General features: G+C 41.1%; 1 protein-coding gene and 1 non-coding gene across 4 annotated transcripts in view; one reads left to right on the forward strand and one right to left on the reverse strand.

Annotated features, from left to right (window-relative positions):
* Positions 1-727: 727 nt before the first annotated feature.
* The window catches only part of ORC3 (origin recognition complex subunit 3), a 90,196-nt gene continuing 65,100 nt past the window's right edge, over positions 728-25,823 (reverse strand). For 2 of the 3 annotated variants that reach the window (XM_075554790.1, XM_075554792.1), the window contains 7 exons: positions 12,347-12,480; positions 8,900-8,979; positions 7,987-8,087; positions 4,729-4,870; positions 3,016-3,132; positions 1,861-1,937; positions 728-1,160 (listed from right to left, as the gene is read on the reverse strand). In XM_075554790.1, coding sequence (XP_075410905.1) covers positions 1,055-1,160; positions 1,861-1,937; positions 3,016-3,132; positions 4,729-4,870; positions 7,987-8,087; positions 8,900-8,979; positions 12,347-12,480 — 757 coding nt within the window. In that variant the 3' untranslated portion in view covers positions 728-1,054. The remainder of the gene's footprint in view (positions 1,161-1,860; positions 1,938-3,015; positions 3,133-4,728; positions 4,871-7,986; positions 8,088-8,899; positions 8,980-12,346; positions 12,481-25,823) is intronic. The other variant, XM_075554791.1, reaches the window with a different exon arrangement.
* On the forward strand, positions 17,948-18,077 carry LOC142454133 (small nucleolar RNA SNORA76). The gene has a single exon (XR_012785654.1). It is a non-coding gene; the product is annotated as a small nucleolar RNA SNORA76 (small nucleolar RNA).

Raw genomic sequence — 25,823 nt, forward strand, 5'->3', positions numbered from 1 at the left:
ATCCTTACCCCTAAGAGTGACTGCAGACCTTGTGCGTAGCAGTTCAATGCGTAACCTTACAGTGCCATTGGGATAGCTCCTCACTACATGTGGGCAGAGGCCACCTACGTCCCTTGTGAGCCTTGGCTTACGGTTGACAGTATAACAATCTGCTTTTGAAATATATTCCATCCATAGTTTTATGTGCTATGTGCTGGGGGTAGTCATTGTTATTTACTAGCCTATTGTGAGATAAAAACTGACTCATTATTCTAAACCCATGCTACTTTATGTTAGTGAATAGTCTTAAAAGTAAAATCTCAGAAATCTCTTCATAGTAACCAGTAATACATAAAATACTGAGCATTAGATATTTTTGTTACAATGGGGCTTCAAAATTTCTGGGAAAATTCCGATATTTTTCAGTTCCATTCTATGAACTTTGTAAAAGCCCCCTCATAAAATTTGATGAGTTTTTGGACATAGAAGCAATCTAGGTATCATTTAACCTAGGATTGTGATTTCTAAAGGCCCACCGAGCCATCCCTGAAGTAGAACATTTATTGAACAAGGACCTTTTAAGTTCTAAGGGTGAGGGGAAGCAGAAACTGTAAGAACACTGTAGTCACCACAAGAAACTGACTCGTAGGCTATCTCAGTTCATACTGTACACCTTTGTACAGTGAGGAATGCTAATGCAGAAAAGACGGTGGGAAAGAAGTAATGAGAACTGCTAAATCATTTGAAATAATTTTTACTCCCAGGAAAAGAAATTTATTACATTTATACAGTACTTATGCTTAAGAACAATTCACTTATAATTTAGTACTGACTTTTGGGGAAGTTACAATAATTTGAGGGCGGTTAGTCACAACATCAGTGTATGGTTGCGTTCTCAAGTATTCCAAGGATGTTACGATACACACCTGTTTGGGTTTAACACATGTCTATTTTCTGGTTCAGCATCACCAGGGGATTACACAGTGCTCTTCTTACCAAAATAGATTCCTGCTGGCCTAAGTAAGCATGACAAGTCACTTTTCCTTTTTCTCTTCTGCCTTTGCTCGTTTGCCTCCTAGCAGCCTCCCCATGTTAGCCTTGTCACGTGGTCCGTCTTCTGTTTAGTTGGTTTGATAAATCCTAGAAGTTCTAGTTCAGAAACAGCTCTAATAAACCGAGCACTGGAGGTAGTAGCTAAGGAAATTTCCCAAGTCTTTTTGATGAGAGGCTGAATTTCCAATGTTAAAATATTAGTTGCTATATGGAAGTAGTTCAAATAAATGCTCTTGAATTGAACTTACTACAAAACCCTAGAGAAACCAAACCCGCTGTTTTCAAGCGGATTGTGATTCATAGTGAGTGCACAGTACAGGTTCCTTAGGGTTTCCGAAATTTTTATGGGAGCACAGCTGCATCTTCTTGAACTTTCAATTAGCAGCCCAATGCTTAACCGACTGCACGATCAGATCCCCAATGTGATCAGTCTAGCATCAACATAAATGAAAAGGTGTGTAACACTCCACTGAATCTAATCACTACCCCCCACACACCCAATATATATAAATGTACCTTTTACTTTAAAAGTACACTTAGAAAATTAGAAAATTTAATACTGCCAGTCTCATTTTGGGTAAAATATGTAAGAACCTTTATTTCGAACTAAGGAGCCCTTGTGGTGCAGGGTTAAACACTGGTTGGCAGTTCAAACTCACTAGTGTTCTGAGACAGACAGGCTAGCTGCCTGTTCAGTACTCTGGAAAGGTATGGTTAATACAAACTAGTAATAAATCTGTAAGCATGACTATAAACCTTTACTAAAGATCCAGAGAGACTATATTCTGTAAGTAAATGGACAATGTGCAACTAGTTTTAAAAGGATACTGGATAACTTCATCCATTTCTTCTGAGACTGTAGAACTGGCATTCATTTCAGCAGCTGTCACAACTGTTGCAAAGGCCTTTTAAAAAGATGAAACAAAATTAAAATCTGTACAATTGCCCAACCTGTCCTGTACGTCCAGGTCAGGCATTACTGGGCTGTTGCTGGTTAGCACTTTTCCTTCTCCCACCAACCCAAACCTCAGATTTCCAAAATAGAGGGATAATCTTGTCAAACCAATTACACATTAAAAGATTGACATGATTGGAACAGTCTCATTTTTCAAAGATCTAAGATCTATGGATAGAAAAATTAGAAAAAAACCTAGCCCAAGTCAAAAGTCAAAGGAAGCCCCTGCATCTATTCATCTATTCCCTTGTCTATGGAAAATGCCACCCTCTCTTTTTTTTTTTTAAGGAGCAGCCAATAGTGTAAATTTTTAAATGGCAACAAGGTATTTGTCAAATAGGGCCTTTACCAGGAGTCTAATCCTTGTAACACTCCTGAGAAGTGACAGAAGAGTTATTTTAAAGAACAACTGTGTAGCGCCTTGCCAAGTATTCCTTGTACTTACTTGATACGTATATATTTTCATGCATTATGCAATAAGGGAAGTGCTCACTGTCACTTAGTGGACGCCAACTCGTAATGACCTTATACAGCAGGGCAGAACTGCCCCTGTGAATTTCCTAGACTGTAACTCTTTATTGGAGTAGAAAGTTTTGTGTTTCTCCCTTGCAGAGGCTGGTGGTATTGAACTGCTTATCTTGCAGTTAGCTATCCAACATGTAACCACTACACCACCAAGGCTCTGAAAGGAAGTGCTAGTTAATAATAGTCATACATCTTTATTTTGTGGAATAACATAACCTAAATGGCTTAGCTCTTGCTGATGTTAACTACTAGCTTAGGTCATGTACTTATTTTGTCCTTGCACAAACTCAGAATTGATTTGGTAGAAAGGTGGCGAATCGAGGGCAGGGTGGGAGTGGAGCTGTTGAGCAGTTGGTGCAGTCTCTGGAGGGAGCACACAGCTGCAAAAGACAGCACTGAAAAAAACAAGGTGAGTTCCAAAATACCAAGAGAACAAAAACATTCCAGGAAAATCCCCATGGATGGCTAGACATATATACAGCTTGGTATTTTCCCTAACCTACCTCTGACCAGTCCACAAGGTTGATCAGCCTGCTACACTCAAGATGCAGTTTGTATGCTATGCAGATGTCTGGTGCAATATTTGGAATGCAGCCTTCTTCACTCTTGAGAGCTTCATTCTGAAAATAACAGATCGCTACTTTTGAGAAATGATTAAGAACAAAATCAGACACTGATGAACACTAAAGTTAGTAAATCAGTATATGTAACCTTTCGGTTTCTAAATGTCCTGTGCTAAGTGAATTCCAGTTACTCCTCACCAGTTCTTATTTAGGGTTAGGTCAAATCTCGAACTCCAGTCACTAGAGAGTATTTCTACACTCAGATACATGGTTTTCATTTTAATCATGAATTGCTAATTTCTGGAGCCCAAATACATTTGATTATACTTAAAAGAGTATGGAATTCTTTGTGACTTTTCAATAAATTGCTATTTCCAACATTTACAATTATCTGAATTCTAGCAACTGGTAATTTAGCAAATACCAGCATAACACCACCACGGGTGTAACTCTCAGAGAAAAGATGGTTCCGTCAACACTGCAAATCCTAAATTCTACATAACCCATCAGTATCTACTCAACCTACTTAAAATGCCTGGTTTTTATTAAGAAACAACATATTACCTTGAGATTCTAATTTCTCCTCCCACGCCTACCGAGAAAAGCTGCTCAGGTGAACCACTGTTAGCCAAGAAGAGTCTTATTTTTAAATATGAATGTCCTCAAGCTCCCCACTGTGAAAATCTTTGTGAGTGCCATTCTCCATCAGGAAGCCAGGAGTGTACTGGTTATGCAATCACTCTTAAGTATCCTTTGTGGCAAGATTTCTAGATGGTTATGCTTCCCAAATTATTTCACGCTTGCCGATAACAGCATCCAGAAATGCTTCCTGTCATTTTAACTCGTATGAGAAAACTAATGCTTAAAAGTTCGGAATTGTCATGAGCAGGAAGAATTTGTCTAAAGAGGAATTTGTGGGAATTGGCAAACATAGATGGAGTTGACACAAGTGGCCCAGCTGCAGCACACCATCCCAGAGTGTGAGCCTGGCGCATCACTGGCCATCTTCTGCATTCAGCTCGAGAGAGATGCTCGGAGCAGATCTCTCTCTGGTTTCTGGTGCAATATGAAATCCCACATTACTTCTGTCAGAAGCACCCAGTGGACGGACCCTGGTTCATGGACCCTGATGTTGGGAAAGTACCAAGCAGTCGACTTGAGTCTTAGTATCTGTCATCTGCTTTGCCACATGAAGGCTGTATGGTTTCTATATGTCAAAAATGGGTATCAAATAGGAATATATATTATATGGAAGAAGCTGCCAAGTCCGCTCATTAAATTAGAACTGCAAATGTACAGCGTTAAAAAAAAAGTTCTATGGGCATATATCACACAATTTTCATCAATCATTAACAAGAATTGTGCAGTCACCACCACAATCGAGTTCAGAACATTTTCTTCTCGTACTCATTAGCTCCCCATACCCCAAATTTCCCCTGCAGTTCCCCTAGGAATTTATTAATCCAGTTTCTATCTCTATAGATTTACCTATCCTGAATTTCTGAAACAGAATCATATAGACCACAAAAGAAACAAGCCAAGAAATAAGACAAAACAAAACTGAAAAACCTCAATAGAAAAGAAAGCAGAAAATAATATAATTACTAAAACAACTGTAGTCTGAACTATCAGAAAAATGGACCTGTTTTTTACCTTGAGATAATAGTAAGGGTTGTTGAGGGCAGTGTGGAGGGCGATTCTCGGAGCAGCATTTAAGTGCTCTCGTAGGGGGTGGGCAGCACTGAAATACATCACCTCATGCAGAGGCTGTGTCTCTGGAGGCAGAAGGAATTCTCTAGAACAGCCAAAGTCAGATACCAGCATTTAGACACACAGGTTAATTTTCAATATCACATTTTCGTCAACCCTCTGTAGAAGATTGAACAATTTATTTAAAAAGCAAAATCAATCACCAACACCACCAAAACCAAACCAAATGCATACATTAAGGCCCAGTGCAAGTTAGCCTACAGTTACTACACAGTCCATTTTGGTTCACTCTTTAAGATAGAACTCAAGCACTAGTGAGTACTGTCTTACAGGGTTAATGAGTTGCTTAAACTACTGAGAAAATTGCAATGTCCACATTTAATTGTCACAGTAAATATTTGGCTCTTCACAGTGGCATCAGCCATGACATAAAAGTTTAAAAAGCACAATTTTGCATCATAAAGCATGTTTGAATTGATATCTTTCATGGAAATAATACCTTTAAAGCTCTTTTTATCCTTACAATTATTATTTTTTTTAACCTCAGAATGCAGCAAATGCTAAATCGCTCAACCCAACATCAGTGAAATCATTTCTGTCCAAATGCAGACCTGGCGACACTGTTGGGTCAGTTGTTCACACCGACTAGACAGGCCTGGGAAAATGATGTTGCAGCCTGCTCCAGAAAAGGCTTACAGAGCCTTGGAGCCCCCATGGAGCAGCGCTTCTCAACCTGTGGGTTGAGACCACTTTGGGGGTCGCCTGACTCAACAGTACCAACAAAAATAATGTGATGGTTGGGGGTCACCACCACATGAACTGTAATAAAAGGGTCGTGGCCTGAGGCAGGTGAGAACCACTGCACTAGAGGGTTGCTACATGTTAAAGCAGACTCTTTAGTAGAGGGTTTGGTTTGGAGGGGGCAGACCTGGAGCTTGGCATTTAAATGCACTTTGTACTTATCTGCTGTGACAAGAAATAGCGACGAGTCTGGCATTGAAGCATAGCATGATGCTCATTTTGGATTCTGGCCCAAGTTTCCAAGCAAAAGCCAATTACTTCTCAAGAGAGAGGTGGTTCTGAGGGAAGGGGCAGGGGCACTTGGGCTTCAGGACTACACAACAGAAACTGGCACGAAAACACCAACCATTTCCAACAGTTCATCGTGGTATACTGTAAAACATACTCCTTATATTTATCTTTAAGTTAGACATCTGCTCAAACAACTGTGACATGGCCCTGGTGGGAAGTGTGAAGAAATGGACAAAGCCTTCGATAAAGCTATATGACCCTTCCAAGGTTCGGGAAGCCTCTTCAGAGCTTGGCTGCCATATGCCTTCTCAGGTCCATTTTGGCTTTAGCATGCTACCATACTAATCTCTTCTCTCCTGGGTTAGATAAGCTTGGTAAGGAGAAAATCCTATCATGGAAGAGTTCTGTGATTTCACAACACAACATTTAACCAAGTACACAGAAATGGAGCAACAAGAGGAACCATTTTCTATGACTTGGCTACTGGCCAAGCAGAGGGTTTTAAAGAAAGCTGTTCTGAGTAGCTGAGAATGGACAGGGGCATAGGAGCCACAGCTGAGCGCAATAAAGGAATCACCATCATATGCACCGAGGACAGAGGGCTAGGCCTGGACGCCCAGGCTGACTGTCTCCAGCAGGACGGCGACTGAGGCAAGAGTGGTGCCACAGCCCTAGAACCGTATATGTGGTACTGCTCCCGAAAACTTAGAGCCTTTATGCAGAATCAGCCCTGGGTTCCCCACAGAGAAAACCATGAGTAGACATACACTGAACATTCTCTTAGGAAAACCTTTACCGGAGCTGGAACTGAAAAGATCTCGCACATGTGGCTAGATCCACACTGGAATTTCAGGGATTAACACGCTTTAATGTTTGAATACAGGCGTAGGGGAAATATCAAGAAGTAGCATGAGCAAATAAAATTCAAACATGCCATGTGACTCAGCAGAGTCAAAGCTTCGACTGGCAGTAGATCACTTCTGCTGAGTTACCTGTGGGCCTCATCCACTCAAGGAGGCGCCAGGACCTTGGGGCTAGAAAGGACAATGGGGCAAGTTTAGCTCTATGAATTGTAAAGGGCAACTTCAGGCAGGAAGGTCAGTTCAAGACTAGGGCATCACTTCTGTATAATACATTTCTCTCTCCATACTTTCCTTTGGTCACATGTGGTTGAGCACCATGGGCCTCCCTCACGGCACTGCCAATTTCCCCCTGGTAACTTGGAACAATGAATGTGCGTCCAATTTGACCAGGAAGATGATTTTTTCCCCTTTCAGGAAGGACATGTACTCTATTAAACAAAAAAAAAAGCCCTGTCTTTTTTTTTTTTTTTCAATAAACAAACTGCTATCTTTTCAGTACTTTGTCCTGTTAAGTGCCTAGCCTGCTGTTGGGTTGGAAAACTACATTGAAAACAAAACAAGCAATGACAAGTTTCTTTCCACATTTTAACTATTAAATTTTGTGTGTGTGTGTGGAAGCTTCTCATGATAACCCTGCCAGTACCCCAGGATCTCCCAATTGACTGAAAGGAAGCAAAAGTGAGTAGATTTATATAGCTACGCAAAAGCTATTTATTTTGTGTGTGTGTTTTTTAAATCCATGAATCAAAGTGATTTGGATTTCAAAAGGGAATCATTTTAAAATACAGGCAGAACTGGTTGATTTCTAAATTTGCTTCGAGTACATTTCTCAACAAGAATTTCATGCCAAGAACGTGTTATGCTGTTCTGTATTCAAGAAGTCCTGTATTCGGGACAAAGCAGGGCAGCATGAACAGTCGGCGCCGTCTGTTTGAAGGGATCGACCCGGAGTCAGCGCTACCCCAAGCAAAGACAAAGTAAGGTGCACGTGCAAGCCTTCCCGATGCTATTAGAAAGATGCTCTGTGCCCTTGCCCCGAAGAGCCCTCTCCCTCAGGCCTAATGACCTGGATCAAGTTTAATCCTATGACCTTGAACCGGGAGTAAAGAGGCTGAACTCAGTCATCTGAATCCCTATTTTAATAAGAATGACAGGAATCAAAACTATAATTCCAAACTCCGTGGCGGAATCAGAATGCCTTAAAGGCTGATGCAGGAGGACAAGCTCTTGGGCGGCTAGCCAGTGGCAACTGTACCAGTGCTGCTTGGAACAAAGACTTGTAGCTCAGACAAGCAAGGAGGCTCACCTCACGAGGCTGTCAACGAAATCCACGACTTTCTCTCTGAGCACTTCAAATTCATTTTGCTTCCGACTTGTTCTTCTTAATTCCTTCATTTCCAACAAGGACTGCAGACAAAAGAATGTACGTTTTACTGTGGCTCTGAGGGAAAACCCTCCGTTCCCACAGCAGAGAACCCTGCTAGGAGAGGCAGTTCACGACTGGGTGCGCAGAGAAAACCAGACCAGGGGCAGTTCAAACACAAATCAAGGGAATTTACAGGGAAGGTGGGAAGGGTGGTCCGCTTTGGTACCGAGTTAAAAGGCAGAGTGCTCAATACTGCAGCAATTCATTTGAAAAAAGGCTCACAGGAAGGGAAGAGCACTGTGCTGTGTGTCCCACTAACCAAATCAATTCCACTTTTGTTTCACCGAGACTGAAAATTTCCTCTCTATTCATCATAACTTAGTATCATGGTACGCAGAATTCTTTACTTTGACAACCTACCTCATGAAGTTAGGGCTACCTGACAAAGACAAACTGGCGCGATACCAGCTCGGCAGTGAACAGGCGTACACAAGAAGCCAAGCAGGTGATTTGCTAAGACTAGTGAATTAAGTGCTTTTGAATCAGTTTGGTAAGAAAGAAGAAACATGCCAAATAAAGATTCCCTTTCTACACATCTCCATCTCCCCTTACTGCTGTAAATTCTCTCCCGCTCGTTTTGTCTGAGCCTTCACGACTGCTCCCCGCTACGCTGTCCTGTGGTGAGGGTGGCCCTGGACACACAGGATGTGGGGTTTAGAAGCGAGTCACTAAGCTTTGTTCCTGGCTGTGCTTGGAAATTGAAACAGACACATTCGGGCACGGCACATCAAGAACATACATGAAAACGGGAGTGCAATAGAATCCACTGGGAAGGAAACGCAAGTGGCCTGACCTTCTGGAGATGATAGAGGTCTGTCTTCTGAAGTCCCTTTGACTGTGACCCAGATGCATCTTCTTCCTCTCTGGCTTCTGCTTTTGAATATAAAACCAATACACAGCAATTTGGGAAAATCCAGTCAAGTCCAGAGAACAAACACTTCTACTAATCTAAGGAAAAGAAACATTTCAAGCACAATGATTTCTTCTAGAAGCAGAAGGTCAATAAACATTACATAAGTCATGCTGTGCTGAGGTTGTCAAATCACCCACTGAATCTACCACCACGGAAAAAAAAAGCACCTTCCCAATCGAGTAAAAGAGAATAGCACTTGGAACATGGAAAAGGTGCTGTGCGTTCTGACCTCAGCTGCGGGAACATGAAACTGCAACATGGCTCTGGGCAAAGGGAACAGAAAACGACATCAAGTAAAACGAATGGGCAGCTACACTTCTCGAGAGCATGAGACTCAGGTTCTCCTCCTAGTGCAGAGGCTTTAGGAACTTCACGTTCAACTGGCTTGTTTCATCTAACTCTAAAGTAGTGCGATTCAGCTGGAAAATCTGCATCATTCTGAAAGAATTGTTTTTAATTTATTTTTTTAATGTATTTAATTTAGGATTAAAATAGTTAATAAATTCTTCTCTTCACTATACATGTACAGAACCTTAAAAATAAGTCAATAAATCTAATTTGATACTACCAAGTCTAATTTGATTCTACCAACTGTAATTTTAAGTCTGTTCTGTAAGTTTGAAGGACCCAGAGATGGCATATAGCCAAATACTTGTTCAAGGTGGGAAGATGTTGAATTTCACTTTCTTATTAGCAACCACCTCCTACTAATTTGTTGTCCTGTGGTGATTTCTGGGTTGCCGTAAGGCTAGAAGGCATGCTACTGGCTTCTCAAGTATCAGCAGGGTCACTCACCAAGGACAGGGTTCAAGGGGGGGTCTCCAGACTAAGAACCAGTCACTGCCAACCTTACGGTTCATAACAGCACACTGTCCAACTCGCTTGCTTTGGACATCAGGAGGGATCAGCTGTTGGAGGAGGGACAGCCAGCAGAGAGGAAGGAGGGAGACCTTTGTGGACATGGACGGGCATAACAACTGCAAAAACAGGCTCAGACTTGCCAGCAATTACGAGGCTAATGCAGGATTGGTAATGTTTCATCCTGTTGCACACAGGTAGCCAACAGTGAGAGCTGATTCAATGGTATTTATCTAAGTAGCTATCATTAGCAATGGATCAATTTAAAACACATAAACATTTAATCAAATAATGATTTTAGCTCAATTTACAAAATCCTTTATTCCTTAGGCTTTTAATCATCTTATTTTGACTTCCTCATATCTAAATGCTATACCCCCTTACTTGGTGGTGGCCCATCCCAGGATTTTTCAGTAGACGGTTTCAGGAGTTCTAATTTAAATTACTATAGAGTCTATGGTTTCTTTTTTACAAAAATTTTTGGAGCCTTACTTTGTAAAAGATTGAATTTATCTAATAGTCCTTTAAGTCATTTTACTCCATGTGTGGATTGTGTCAACTGGGCTGGGTCAGGGGTCTCGGCGGTTTGGGAGCTGTGTGATGGCCGCTATGTAAAATGGCAGTCAGGTGAGGATCCGCCGTGATATGATAAACCAGTAATGGGATTGAGTAAGGGCAGAAAGCAATGACCTCAATCCCCTCACAGCCCTGCTCCAATGCAAGGAAAGTCTCCCTGGGGGCTGGCCTAGAACGCTGGTCTTAAAAGAGATAACAAGGGGGCGTGAGAGCAGAGAGAGCGATCCACCACCACCACCACCAACAAAGAGCCATGAACCCAGGTGTCCTATGCTAGGAACCTCCTAGAATTCAAGGAAGATCGATGCCAAGACACAGGGAGAGCTGCTAGGATGCTGACCCAGGACCTTTCCTGGAGCCCCCAGAGGAAGACTTCTTCTTGAACTGGCCCTCTGAATTCAGACTTCGAATCTCCCAGATGGTAAGAGAATCCATTTGTTTGCTAAAGTCATTCATTCATAGTATTTCTGTTATAGAAGCAATATATAACTAAGACACCTATTTATGCCCTTAAGGGTGGCCTCCTGCTGGTTCGGAGACCAATTAGAGAAGATGGAAATTGTGAATCAGAAAAAAAATAAAAAACTGATATGGTGGTTAAGAGAAGTGGACACTAATCCAGGTGCTACCGCTAGGTAGCTGTGAGGTCTCAATCAAGTTACTTCTTCCTTGGCTTCAGTTTTTGTTTGGAGATAAAATCTAGCCTTTATATTTTTATGATATGAAAAAAGGTTTAACTCAAGCTGGAGTAGGCAAACGCAATGCCAAATATAGCCTGGGAGGAAGCCCTTTGGTCCCTCAGTCGGCCTGCTCATGCCACTCACTTAGGCACACCATCTCTTTCCTCATCCACTGACTGAGTTCAGCAGATCCTTAGCACGACAGTCATGTAAAGACAGGGGAGGGATTTTAGTCATGGTATTTTCTTGACTCTAAAGGATCACTTGCCAAACAAGCAAGGGCTAACAGACACATTGCAGATATTTTTCACCATGCCATGTCCAATCGAAGTGCTCATACACCAAACTGCCTCTTCCCTCAATGGTATTATATATATTTTTAAATAGTGGGAAAGTAATAGGTACATAGCATATGTTTTTGTTCTACCAAAAAATACTAGACTCTGGTACTAGAAATAGAGCAAGACACGAACCCGTGAAAAGTTAACGATCACTATCAACCCAGAGTGCACCAATAAACAAAGACCTAACACAGTAGGGGCCATAGCTACCTACATAGTCAGCTCCCGCCCCTCCCGCCCCCATCATGCATTCAGCAGATGCAATGACCATGTGGAGGTCATATTCCATGAAGGAAACAGCAGCCCTCCAGCACTGATGAGGGCCAGGCTGCTGCCGGTCACTTCTGACAGATAGGTTCAAGCTCTTGTAAACCCGACAGAGAAAGCCTCATGCATATTTTGGTAATCAGCATACCAATGAGCCTCATTGCTGTGAAAGCAGTTCACAGCTATTAATTTTTCAAGCTTACAAATGATTTATGCAGTGTTTTTGAAATCTACAAAGAACTTGATGAAACGCTTAAGGAAAAAAAACAGCACAACATCTAACGGGAGTCCTTGATTATAAAGCCCTGCTACATGCTCTAATCTCTATTTATTATTTTAGGTAAGTCTTCCAAACTGCTCATCTGGAAAAATATTTTTTCCCCCAGTCAATTTGAGGTTCTTCATTGTTTAAACCAAATTTGGAAGAGAAACATTTGGACTATTTGTGATTGCCAAGATGTGATACTGAGGCGCGGCACGCAGACTGTGATCATGAACTATTTTATCTCTTCATCTCTCAGCATGTAGACAAGCGGGGTTTTCCATGTCACTTGAGTTAAATGACTCCCATAGCGAGTAGAAATGGCAGGATAGTTTGCTCTCACCATCAAGGCTCTGAAACTGGGCCAGGAACTCCTCTATCCTCTGTGCTGTGCTGCCAAGCTGGGTTCCAGAAGAGGACTTCAAAACAGCCAAACACTTCTGAAGTATGATCGCCAGCTCATCCTTTGCCAACATCCTAGAACAAAATCAATGATGGGAGATGTAATATAACTGGAAAACTAGCAGGCTTACAAAAACATTTTCTATATGGTCAAGGCCTGTGCGAGGTCTATGTGGCATTCAGAATCTTCAGAAAAATTCTCATGATAAAGCTCAGCCTAGAAAACTGACAATGATCCAGGGTCATGGTCTGGCTCTGACACTTATTCTTTGTTTGTAATAAAGAATATGTAAATGACCAGTTCTGATTCTCTGGTCCCTGGTCTGAAAAGTGGAAATGTTAGGTGGAGACATACAATTAAATGAAAAGGCACCTTTGAAGAACCTAGCAGAACTGCTTACCACATTGCACCCATTTGTCAGTCGCCCCCCCTTTGGAAAGAAGGGTGGAAGCACTAAACCCAACCAAGCTCCCTGCCACCAAGTTGACTCCATCTCACAGCTACCCTACCGGAGGGCGCAGAGCTGCCCGCAGGGTTTCCGAGACTGTAAACCTTTACAGGAATAGAAAGCCTCATCTGTCTCCCTCACAAGGGTTGGTGTTTTCAAACAGCTGACTTTGCAATTAGCAACCCAACACATAACAACACAACAGGAGGTAAGATATTTCTGCTCAATGTAAGCTTATGTGAAAGGAGACCAACATTCTAGCATCACAATAATTTCTCCAGTTATTACAAATTTTCACTATGCTTTACCTAGTTTGTGGGCTTTATAATTAACACTAAACAAGACAAAAGGTGCCGTGGAGGCAGCATGGTGGGTTCCACGTTAGGCTACTAACCTCAAGGTAGCAGTTCAAAAATCACCAATTACTCTGCGGGAGAAAGATGAGGTTCTCTGTTCCCATAAAGCTTTCCCGCCTTGGACACCCCACAGGGGCAGTTGTACTCTGTCCTGTAGTCAGGATCGACTCCACACTGAGCCTTTGGCTTTTTGAGAAACAAGATAAGCAATTCTGCTTGCTGTACATCTCAGGCAGAGTGGGTGAGAAACTCATTCAAGGTGGTGGAGTCAGTCGTTGGCAATGAAGAGAGAACGTAGACTGTCTGGAAATTAGGATTCTGTTCCCAGAGCCATGACTTACAGCATCTCTCTGCTAACATCATACTCAGTAACAGAATCAAATAGAATCAGATCAATGTTAGCAGTTATTATGGAACATGATTCAGATAGAGAAATTATTTTCCCAAGTGGTTGTCAATCATTAAGACTACAACGATGAAAAGTACAACCGCTATGTCCCCCCCCCCATAATAACAGGATCATTAAAAATACTAATATTGCTAAATCGAAAAAAAGGGACATGAAGCAAGGAGACTATCATTACTGAGGAGAAAAGCTGGTTACTTCAACAAAAATTTAAATGAAAACAAGAGAAATGTATGCATTCAATAAACACAGAAACTGATGGAGGTGGACAAATACAAAAACTTTCCTGGTTTTAAGAAAAAGTCTAAACTCTTCTCTCCCTTCTGCAACAATGAAATAATCACCCCAAGTGAAATCTTAACCTGTGACTGTAAAAGAGTCAATAAGTCAAGAGAAACAGGCAAAGACATTGGAATTCTTGATTCCATTTGAGGAGATTTAGCCTTTCTAGTGAGAATCTCTTGCCTCGAAGGAGTTAAACTGTGTCTAAAAGGTAAGGTAACTCTGGAGGTTACATTTGAACACTGCTCTACCTAACCTTTGGCCTGTTTCAAGCAGACAAGGTCAACATGGGCCGTGACCCGGCTTGCCTGGGAGGGTAAAGAGGCTGGGGTCATGCTGGCCTGAGGTCTAATGCACATCACAGGCACACTGAAGATTCGCGGCCCAGGCTGCATTGATACCTCAAAGCCATTTTGAACTAAAATAATAGATCCAACCCATTTTCTATGTATGTGACTAACGAGGAAGGTCAGGCCTGATATACTATCCATTTTTTAGTTGCCAGAAAAAAAGTGTTATTATATAATTGTAAAATCAAAATTTATTAGGCATAACTAAACAAATTACTGTGGTAAAATTTGCCATTTCAACCATTTCTCATTTTATACTTCAGTAGCATTAAGTAAAAATTCCAACAAAAACCTGGAAAAACAGAAAGTGCTGGTTGTGTAACGCTATACATAGAATTTCGTACATGTTTGTGCTGGGGAAAAATCTCAATGTACAATCTGCTAGCATTTCGAAGTTATGTTACCAAGAAGTCATATCAGACGAGTGCTCTTGCTGTTCCTTGTCAATTACTACATTCTGGATAGTTTTATTGGCATGTAATTCTCATATCACACAATAGCTCAGCGTTAGGAAGACTTGTGCAATCATCACCACCTCAATTTCAGAATGTGTTCCTCTTTCTTGGACTCATTGTTGTCAGCTCCCCATTTCTCCACCAACCTGCCCTGCCATGCCCCTAGGAAAATTATTAATCCAGTTACTGTATTTACAGATTTACCTATCGTGGATGCCATTTACAGAAAAACCTAAGAAGCCAAAAAACTTCACAATGACAAAATGAAACAGAGAAAAAAACTTAATTGAAAAGACAGCAGAAAATATTAAAAACAGGAACAAATTTAAAATGGGTCAAAAGAATGATCAAATCATAAGGTGTTATACTTTCACCTAACTACATCTGCCACAATCTTCTTTACAATGCACTCTGTCCAACAGCACGGCTACGCACGTCCCTATAGAACGACTCCAGCGTGTGCTTTGGAGAATCCAAACATGACCGGACAGGACTACCTGAAGGCAAGTGGAAATGAAAAAATTTACCCCATTCCCGAACAGTTGGTCATATACAGTTTCTGAAATAGGAAACTGAGGATGGCACAGGACTGGATAGGGCTTCCTTCTGTTGTGCACAGGGCTGCAATGAGCGGAAACAGACTGAACGGTACCCCCGACAACAGACTAGCATTTTCCTTCATTCAAGACATATTTACCAAGGGTCGAATACATAATTAGACATCGACATCCTGGACCTTGGTGGGCGGGGTAGAAGGCACAGCTACGGAGCACTAGCACTCCACCTCTATCACACACATGTTACACGGAGACAAACCTTATGGGAAAGAAACTGAGCAGGGTACGGGGAAGGGAAACAGGGGTAGACAGGTAGCTTTCAATTTTCTAATAGGCTTTGAAGCTAGGAGAGCTGCTTAGGAGAAGAGCTTTTCCTGCAGAGAAAACAATGGGGGCAAAGTCCCGTTTCGAGGGTGTGCAGCATCTATTCAAGAAAGGACAAGGTCAAGATGTGCAAAGCAGAGAGCTCAGATCAGGTAGGGCTGTGGCTTTGACTCTGAGTCAAACGGGGCAGCAGAGATGGGTGGGGTGGGTGGAGTGAGCTTAGGAAGGGTTTTAATCAAAAGAGAAGCATTTTGTGACACATTTCAAAAGAATTATTCTGATTACTATTTTAATTTTAGGAAAACGCTGTAGTAGGTACACGTGGGAGCAGGGAAACCTGCCAGAAGACATTGTAGTAACCCCAGTGAGAGATCCATGACGGTAGCTTGGACAATGGCAGTGAGAGTGAAGCACGGTGGGAAGAACTCTGATTCTGGGTATATTATGAAGGCAGAGCTCATGTTTTGGACTTTAAAACCGGCAGGACGGAGATACCAAAAGAAAAACCATACCTTTGGGGGTACAGGTGAGGAGGTTCAGCTTTGGAAATGCTAAGTCTGAGAGTCTATCAGATATTCAAGAAAGTAGTAAACAGACAGGCAGCTATAGCAGTCTAGTGCTCAGGAGAGAAAGAAGAAACCCAAAGCAAACTAACTTCAATGCCATCAAGCGCACTCTAGCTCATGTCGGCCCTACAGGATAGAATTGCCCCTGTGGATTTCTGAAACTCTGTTAAAAAAAAAAAGTTTATTGGGGGGCTCATATAACTCTTATCACAATCCATCCATTCATCGTGTCAAGCGCATTTGTACATTTGTTGCCCTCGTCATTTCAAAACATTTTCTTTCTACTTGAGCCCTTGGTATATCAGCTTCTCATTTTTCCCCCTATCACCCCCACCCTCCCTCATGAACTCTTGATAATTTATAAATTATTATCACTTTTTCATGTCTTACACTGACTGATGTCTCCCTTCAACCCATTTTTCTGTTGTCCATCCCCCTGGGAGGTAATTAGGGATAGATCATTGTGATCAGTTCCCCCTTTCCCCCCTATCTTCCCCATACCTTCCTGGTGTGGTTACTCTCATTATTGATCCTGAGGAAGTTATCTATCCTGGATTCCCTGTGCTTCCAGCTCTAATCTGTACCCATGTACATGCTCTGATCTAACCAGATTTCTAAGGTAGAATTGATAGTGGGGGAGGGGGAAGCATTAAAGAACTAGGGAAAGTTGTATGTTCCATCAATGCTATCCTGCACCCTGACTGGCTCGTCTATTTTCCGTGACCTTTCTGTAAGGGAATGTCCAATTGCCTACAGATGGGCTTTGAGTCTCCATTCCACACTCCCCCTCATTCACAATGATATTATTTTTTATTCTGGGTTTTTGATGCCTTGTACCTGATCCCATCGACACTTTATGCTCACACAGGCTGGTGTGCCTCTTCCATGTGCGCTTTGTTGCTTTTCAGCTAGATGGCCACTTGCTTATTTTCAAGTCTTTAAGTCCCTGGATGCTATATCTTTTGATAGCCGGGCTATTAGCTATCTTCACCACATTTTTGGTTTAAGCACCCGCTTTGTCTTCTGTGATTGTGTCTGGAAGGTGAGCATCATGGAATGCCAAGTTAATAGAACAAAATGTTCTTGTGTTGAGGGAGTACTTGAGTAGAGGCCCAATGTCTACCTGCTACCTTAGTATTAAACCTATAAATACATGTACATAGACCTATTTCCCCCATCGTCATATATAAATATATTTACATATGTACATGCCTGTATTTAGACCTCTATAAATGGTCTCAGGGGCCGGCCCCAATCCCAACTACGTGGACAGCCCTTGCCTCCCTCAGAAGAATTCACTTTAGAGGACAGCACTGAAGTTACAGCTCAAGGAGACGGACATGTCTGACCAGAGTACACAGGTGTAAACGAAGAGGGAGGGAGTGTGTGTGGAGCACATCCCTGAGGACGATATTCCTGTTCAGAGCAGCCAAAGCACAGAGAGGACCATAGAGCCGGCCCCACCACAATACATGATGTCCCTCACTGACCCATAGCACTACGGAGGACAACACTGGAGACAGTCCGGGAATTGTGCCTGATCTGACCCCACCACACTGGGGCAAAACACCAAGGGTATGCAACAGAACAGCAAGGAGAGCAGAGAAACGATGATCCCAGGGAATACCAAAAATAGACTTTGGGGCCAGGGCTTGGTAGCCCATCAGACTAGATTGGAAAACACTCCTAAAGGTCAACATACAGACCCGGAACTATTTATAGGCTTTTCTTTGTCTTATGTTGTTGTTGTTCTTGTTTTGACTTTATCTCTAACCTTTTTTTAAAAAATCATTATGGGCGCTGCCTTTGAACCCGCCGTGCCTGCCCGTGGCGCATGGGGTTAAGCTGCAGCGCCAGAGCAAGTGCTGGCGCATAACTGGGGCCGCCAAGCCTCTGCGGGTGGCCCTTTTAACCGCGAGCGACATGGAAAGAAAAAAAAAAATCATTTTATTGGGGCTCATACAACTCTTAACACAATCCATCCATCCATCATGTCAAGCACATTTGTACATTTGTTGCCATAATCATTCTTAAAACATTTTCTTTCTACTTGAGATCTTGGTATCAGCTTCTTATTTTCCTCCTTCCCCCTCCCCCTTACAAAATCTTAATAATTTATAAATTATCATTATCTGTTCATGTCTTAAATTATCAGATGTCTCCCTTGTTGCTGTTTTGCTTTCTTTTGTTGCTTTGTTTTGCTCTGTATTGTTTTTGTGCATATTACTATCTCTGCAGGTCTATCAGATAAGATAGGCAGGATAAACAATGCAGAGGAGAAAACAAGGGGACCGATGATTCTGGGGGGGCATGGGAGAGGGAGAGGTGGGGGAAAAGGAAGTGGGTGTTAACAAATCCAGGGATAAGGGAACAACAAGTGATCTAAAACTGATGGCAAGGAGGGTGTAGGAGGCCTGGTAGACTTGATCATGGGCAATGCAACTGAAAGGAATTTCCGAGACCCTTTATAGGAGTAGAAAGCCTTATAAGCCTGAGAAGTCTATGGAGAGAAAGATGGGCTACAACCAAGGAAGCATGGGAGGACGAGAAACCACCAAGGAAGTCTGAGAAGGAGCTGCAGTAGTAGGTAAAGCAAGAATCACTAGGTCCTAGAAACCATAAACGAGGCAGGCATGATGGACTGCTGACATAATGAACATGAACTGACTAGTCGATCAGGAACATGGAGGTCACGGATGACTTTGGTGAAGTGTGAAAGGTGGAACAGAATTAGTTGAAGAGTGAACTGGGGAGAAAGAGTAAATACAAAACTAGTTGATGGATTTCAACTAGTTTTGTTTTAAGAAATAAAATTGAAAAGATAATATCAATTAAAAAGTGTGAAAATATCATAGATTAATATGCTTAATACCATTGATGTATGGAATGTTATAAGAGCTGTAAGAGCCCCCAAAAATGATTTAAAAATACATATATCCTAGATGACGTTACAGAGAAATGGGAGAAAACCGTCTTTAAGATGGGTCAGATTAATGCCTAAAAGAGCTACTTATCCTTAATCAACTTGATTTTTTGGCTATGACGAGTGTTTTATTATTATTATTTTGAATCCTTTTATTGGGAGCTCTCACAGATATCATAGCACTTCATAGTTTAATCGCATCAAGCAGTGCTCGCACAGTTACTTTCAAAACATTTTCCCTTTAACTCCTTGATATCAGCTCCCCTTTGTCCCCTCTCTTCCATCCCCTCAACCCTTAGTTATTTTCCCCTATAGTCGTTTTTTTGGGGGGGGCCATACTTTACACATCCAATATATCCATTCACATACAATTCTGTTGTTCGATCCTTCAATTTGATTTCTAAGTAATCACATCACGATCATTCAGGTAAGTGGTTTAAAATGGTCTGCAATGCTTAATGTGTTAAAAAGCTTTATAGATTGTCATTTCAAAAATATTCTATTAACTAAGAATAATTTTGCAATCATTAAAAGCAATCATCCTCGAGGGCACTTAAGTATTCTGCTTCATCATGCAGAAAGCCAATAATTTGTGGTTAAGTACTGATTATATAAACTTCTGATTATGAGAACAAGCTGTAAGGAGAAACTGCCAATCCATCTCAAATGCAAGGATGTTCTTCTGACTAATGAGTTTTCAGTTTCTAAACTGGCATTATTACGATTATAAAGCAGTTTCAAAAAGTATTCAAAAGCCAAACATGCAAATGTATTATATCAATAAAGGCTAAAAGTGAAGAAACCAAACAATTAAAAATGCCTGAAACAGTATACTCTCAGAGACCACCTCTTCAAAGACCCCATCACAAAGCGATCCTGTGAGACCTAAGCAAAGAGATGGAGCAGGGTTCATTTCCGTTCCAGCCGAATAGCTGTCATTCACATGGCTAAATTTAAATTTAGACATACTGAGGAACATACTGAAAATAGTTAAAGAAAAAAAATTCTTGTCTTCCCTTTGTTACTGGAAATTAAAGTGGTAGCTTTATTTTTCTATGAGGGATTAATGATCTGAGGGAAAATATTTAAAAGTTATATTAGTAAAATCACTTTTAATAGGGGTATTTAAATTTTTATATTCTAGAACATTAATATATATTAGTTAAAAACCATGCTAAGTAGCCTTTATTAGAATATTTTATTCATCAAATATTAAGAACCTACCCCATTTCTTGGTATCTTAGATGCTAACATATTGATGTTTTAAAATATATGTAAGCACAAATAAGGAAGGTACCTTTTAAAACTGCCAAGCATGTCCGTCTCTACTTCTAATTTAGACTGATAACAGACCTAAGCAGACTTAAATAAGTTTCAGCAAGAATTTTTAGGTAATGATAGGAACAAGTCATAATTCATTCTCTCTGTTGTACTGTTACAACTCGCATTTAAATAATTTCCTGGAGTCTGTGAGAATTCTTAAAGAAAAACACAACTTTCAAAGAAGAGCAGTATTCTACTTTAAGCAATACTGTTTATATATTTTAAGCCATGGAGGAGGGGGGTGGAAACCCTGTAAGACTTGGGGGCTTCAGAGGTAATCAAGTATCCCGTCACACCGGCTACTATACGGAACCTCGGCTGCAGCTCACCCCCAGCCTACCTACTCCTTCTTTCTAAGTCTTTGAGACTTCAGGTTAGATCGCACTCATGAGAAGCTTCTCAACCCGCCAACTAGAGGTTAACCTGAGGGTCACCTGTCCAGTCTGTTAGTTCCTTAGCATTCTGAACGTTAACCAGCACAGCACTGATGAATCTGTGAGTAGTCCACGGGTCCACCCAAACTCTGTATGGGTAAGGAACAGGGGTCATCTTCTCCACTAGATCTGTGTTTCATAAATTAAGCACTAAACAAAGGTTTGCTGCTTGAGTAAACAGGCAATGTCAAGTACAGCAGAGAATTACATTGCCTTGGGCCTCAGAGGATTTTCTCCAGGATGAGTGGTTCTCAAGCAGATTCATTGGGTGAAAACCTGGTAGTCACAGTGACCTTTGTGGAACACCATCCTCTCTTTAGGAACATTTTATGTCTAAAGAACACTGCATGTCAAAAGGAAACAATTCAATTCCATCATATAGTTAGAAATGGTCTTAATAGGATAAAGTATATACATATTTGATTTATACACTATAAAAATATGACCCCAAATTCACAAGAGAAAAGAAGGGGGGAGCAATCAAACTAAATTTGGTGGGTTTCTATGTTTTAAAAATAATTATTTTATAAACGACCTATTCATCTTACTAGCAGAAAATGGTAAGAGGCACTAAATATTTAATAAAAAGAAAAGGATAATACTAGAATACAAATTCATATTTCTTTTATTTATTGGGAAAAACCCCATTGCTCACTGTTACAGAAATAGGTTAATCCATAGAACCAGTGTTAAGACTAACTTCCTAAAAGTCAGCTTTTCCGTGGGTATTTTTCTCCTTTGACAGTTTCACTTTTAACTTAAAATAACAATAATAATCCCTTTCTTATTCTCTTTTACTTTTTAGGATAATTTTTCTTAAAGTGTGGTCCTTGAGTCATCTGTACAGAATGTACTACAAAACAAAACACAAACTCACCCACCATTAAGTTTATACCTATTCACAGTGACCCTATAGGACAAGGTAGAACTGCCCCTATGAGTTTCCAAGACTGTAACTGTTACAAGAGTAGAAAGCCCAGTCTTTCTCTCAAGGGGCAGCTGGTGGTTTTGAACTGCAGACCTTGTAGATTGCAGCCCAATGCATAGCCACTATTTTCACCAGGTCTCCCCGTACTAGAGTTCCTGATAAATACACATTTCTGCAGACCAATCAAACCAGGTCTCAAACTGTCTGATTAAGAATGTTTGGTGGATGAGAAGGTAGGAATCTTTAATAAAAATCAGCTGAGTTTTATGGTCACAAAAGTATGAAACCCACTATTTTCACAATCAATTCTCAATGTTTGCTTTAAATGGAGTTTCAGCAATTCAGTTGTTGAAGATAAAGACATGTACATATGTAAATATATTTATATATGAGGATGGGGAAATAGATCTATGTGCCTATTATTTATAGGTTTAGTATTCAGGTAGCAGAAGGACATTGGGCTTCCACTCAAGTACTCCCTCAGTGCAAGAATACTTTCTTCTATTAAATTGGTCTATGTTGCTCACCTTCCTGACACAACCACAGACGACAAAACAGGTGAATAAGCAAATGTGGTGAAGAAAGCTGATGGTGCCCAGCTATCAAAAAATATAGCGTCTGGGGTCTTAAAAGCTTGAGGGTAAACAAGTGGCCATCTAGATCAGAAGCAACAAAGCCCACATGGGAGAACACACCAGTCTGTGTGATCACGAGGGGCCAAAGGAATCAGTTATCAGGCATCAAAGAACAAAAAAATCATATCATTGGGTGCACACCTCCATGATATGATCGCTGAACACAAATGGGTGCATAAGCAAATGTGGCAAAGAAAGCTGATGGTGCCCAGCTATCAAAAGAGATAGTGTGTGGGGTCTTAAAAGCTTGAGGGTAAACAAGTGGCCATCTAGATCAGAAGCAACAAAGCCCACATGGAAGTAGCACACCAGCCTGTGTGATCACAAGGTGTCAAAGGGATCAGGTATAAGGCATCATCAGAACAAAAAAATCTTACCATAGTGAATGAGGGGGGAGTGCAGAGTAGAGACCCAAAGCCCATTTGTAGGCCACTGGAGATGCCCTTGAAGAGAGGTCTAGGGGAGGAGACGAGCCAGTCAAGGTGCAATTTAGCAACGCTGAAAAATACAACTTTCCTCTAGTTCCTAAATGCTCCTCACCCCCCTCCCCACTATCATGATCCAAATTGTACTTTGCAAGTCTGGCTAGACCAGAGGATGTACACTGGTATAGATAGGAACTGGAAACACAGGGAATCCAGGGCAGATGATCCCTTCAGGACCAGTGGTGTGAGTGGCGATACTGGGAGGGTAGAGTGGGTTGGAAACCCAATACAAGGGAACTGATTATAAGGATCTACATGTGACCTCCTCCCTGGGGGATGGACAACAGAAAAGTAGGTGAAGGGAGATGTCGGACAGGGCAAGATATGACAAAATAATAATTTATAAATTATCAAGGGCTCATGAGGGAGTGGGGAGCAGGGAGGGCGGGAAAAAGATAAGGACCTGATGCCAGGGGCTTAAGTGGAGAGCAAATGCTTTGAGAATGACAAGGGCAATGAATGTACAGAGGTGCTTTACACAATTGATGAATGTAGGGATTGTGATAAGAGTTGTATAAGCCCCTAATAAAATGATCAAAAAAAATTCAGTTGTTGAATTTCACCACAATGTATAGATAGATAATTGAGAAACTTGATGTAATGCAAATTGAACACTGTCCAAAATCTAAAAGAAAGGGCATATAACAATACAATTTGATTTCACTTCCACATGAATAAATCTAGACCATCAAAAATAGACGATTAGTATTTGGGAGGCACCTCACATAATCCTGTGGGGTTGGGTCATTTCAAATAATTAGATATTTAATATGATCTAAGGTTTATCTGCAAAATTGGAAACCAATGCATTATTTAGTTTCTATATCTCTAATGTCTTTGAAACAAACTGAAGTTGTCAAATACTGATATCATTATTTGGTAGTGTTGCTTTTGAAGATACAGTGAAGGCTGAACCAACCTGATAAAAGTTATTAAGTAAAAAGCCTTACTCAGAAATGTAAATAATTTCTTTCAGTCTCAAGTAAATTCCTTCCACTGTCAGTCAACTTAAATCGGAGTCTATTTTTGTAGCAAGCTCATCAGGTTATACATGGATAAGCACTGGCACCCTGCACCTGTACGTGGGTACCTCATTCAGAGATGGCTAGTTTCAGGATGGGGGAGATGATTCCATAGAAGTTGGTTCTGCAGGGTTTAAAATTTTTTGAATATTCTGACATGAGTCAATGGCTAAAAATTAAAAATTATCATACCTCAAATAATTAGAATATGACTAGAAAAAGTATGACTTTGAAGATATAATTTTAAATTTTAGATCTCCCAATTACAGAAGTTCCTCAGTGTTCTGGCCTTGGTTTTTGTATCTGAAAGAAAATAGGCTGTTCCAGATGAGTATTCTCGTTTGGTAAGAGGGAAGGGCTAAATTAATTTCCCTATCATGAAGAGTCTATTTTTCACTGTCCCTATCTGAAGAACCATTGCTATAATGATGCATTGTGACTGTTAATAAGAATGAAAATATTCTTCAAGTCAAGCTGATCCATCACGTACTTTTAAGTTGAAGATTTATAATTTGTATTCAACCCTCAAACACAACCCATGGCCACGGAGCTGACTCTCTCCCTCCTTATGACCCCATGGGTAGCAGGATACAACTGCTCCCTCAGGTTGTCAATGGTCGGTTGGTTGGTTGGAAGTAGTCACCTCTGAAAGGACTGGCACCTCTATTTAAACTTTTGGTTGGCAGCTGACACTGGAACAGCTTACATTATCCCCCACCCCCCAAAAATCAAACTCACTGCCATCAAGTCGATTCCGATTCAGAGTGACGATACAGGACAGGTCAGGACTGTTAGAACTGTCCCTGTGAGTGTTCAAGACTGTAACTGCTAACGGAGTTGAGAGGGCTGGGAGAAAGCCGTATTTCTCCCGGGAGCAACTGGGGTTTCAGAATGCTGACCTTTGGATTGCAACCCCAGATTTCACTACTACCCAACCAGGGCTAACCTCCTCCTAAATTATTAAATGACAGCTGCCCTATTCTAATATTAAATCCAAAAAGCTCATTGCCATCAAGTCGACTCCGACACAAGGTGACCCCATAGGGCAAGGTAGAACTGCCCCTGTGGGTTTCCAAGACTGTAATTTTTCCAGGAGCAGAAAACTCATCTTTCTCCCACAGAACAACTTAACTAGTAGTTTCAAACTGCAGGTGTTGAGGTTAACAGTCCAACGCGTAACCACTATGCCGCTGCTGGGGTCCTCAAACGTGTTAAATGGAGGGTCAGTTCACTGTCCCTCAGACCCGTTGGAGAGCCAGACTATAGTTAAAAAAACAAAACAAACTATGAACAAATTCCTATGCACACTGCACATATCTTATTTTAAAATAAAAAACAAACACGGCAAAAACACCCAGCGGGCCAGATAAATGTCCTCAGCGGGCTGATGTGGCCCGCGGGCCATAGTTTGAGGACGTCTGCATAGGGCTCCGCTATTAGACAGTATTAATTTAACTTATCAAATCATAAATGTCCATTGTAAACTAGAATTTTAGGGAGAAAAATAACAGGTGGAAAGTATTTTGAAATTTAAAATTTTTATTTTCAATATGCAGCCAGTTGCTGTTGAGTGGACTTTTGCTCATAGCGACCCCATGTGTGTTCAAGAACCATGCTCGATAGAGTTGTTAAAGCAAGGAGCTACACATATCCAATTCTTGGTATCGTTTTACATTTCTTACCTGGTTGTTTAGAAATTCCAATTAAAAGGTAAACTTTTCCTCCTAAGGAAAAAGCAGAATTCCTATCTACTCACTGCTGGTTTGGTATCAATTTTTAACATCCCCTGTTCCTAAATGACTTTCACGTAACCATATCTTTATATGGAGCCCTGGTGCACAACGGTGATTAAAATGCTTGGCTGCTAAGTGAAAGAAACCAGCCGCCACTCTACAGGAAATAGGTGTGGCAGTTTGCTTCCAT

The sequence above is a fragment of the Tenrec ecaudatus genome, chromosome 7 (genome assembly GCF_050624435.1).
Source record: "Tenrec ecaudatus isolate mTenEca1 chromosome 7, mTenEca1.hap1, whole genome shotgun sequence".
Lineage (NCBI taxonomy): Eukaryota > Metazoa > Chordata > Mammalia > Afrosoricida > Tenrecidae > Tenrec > Tenrec ecaudatus.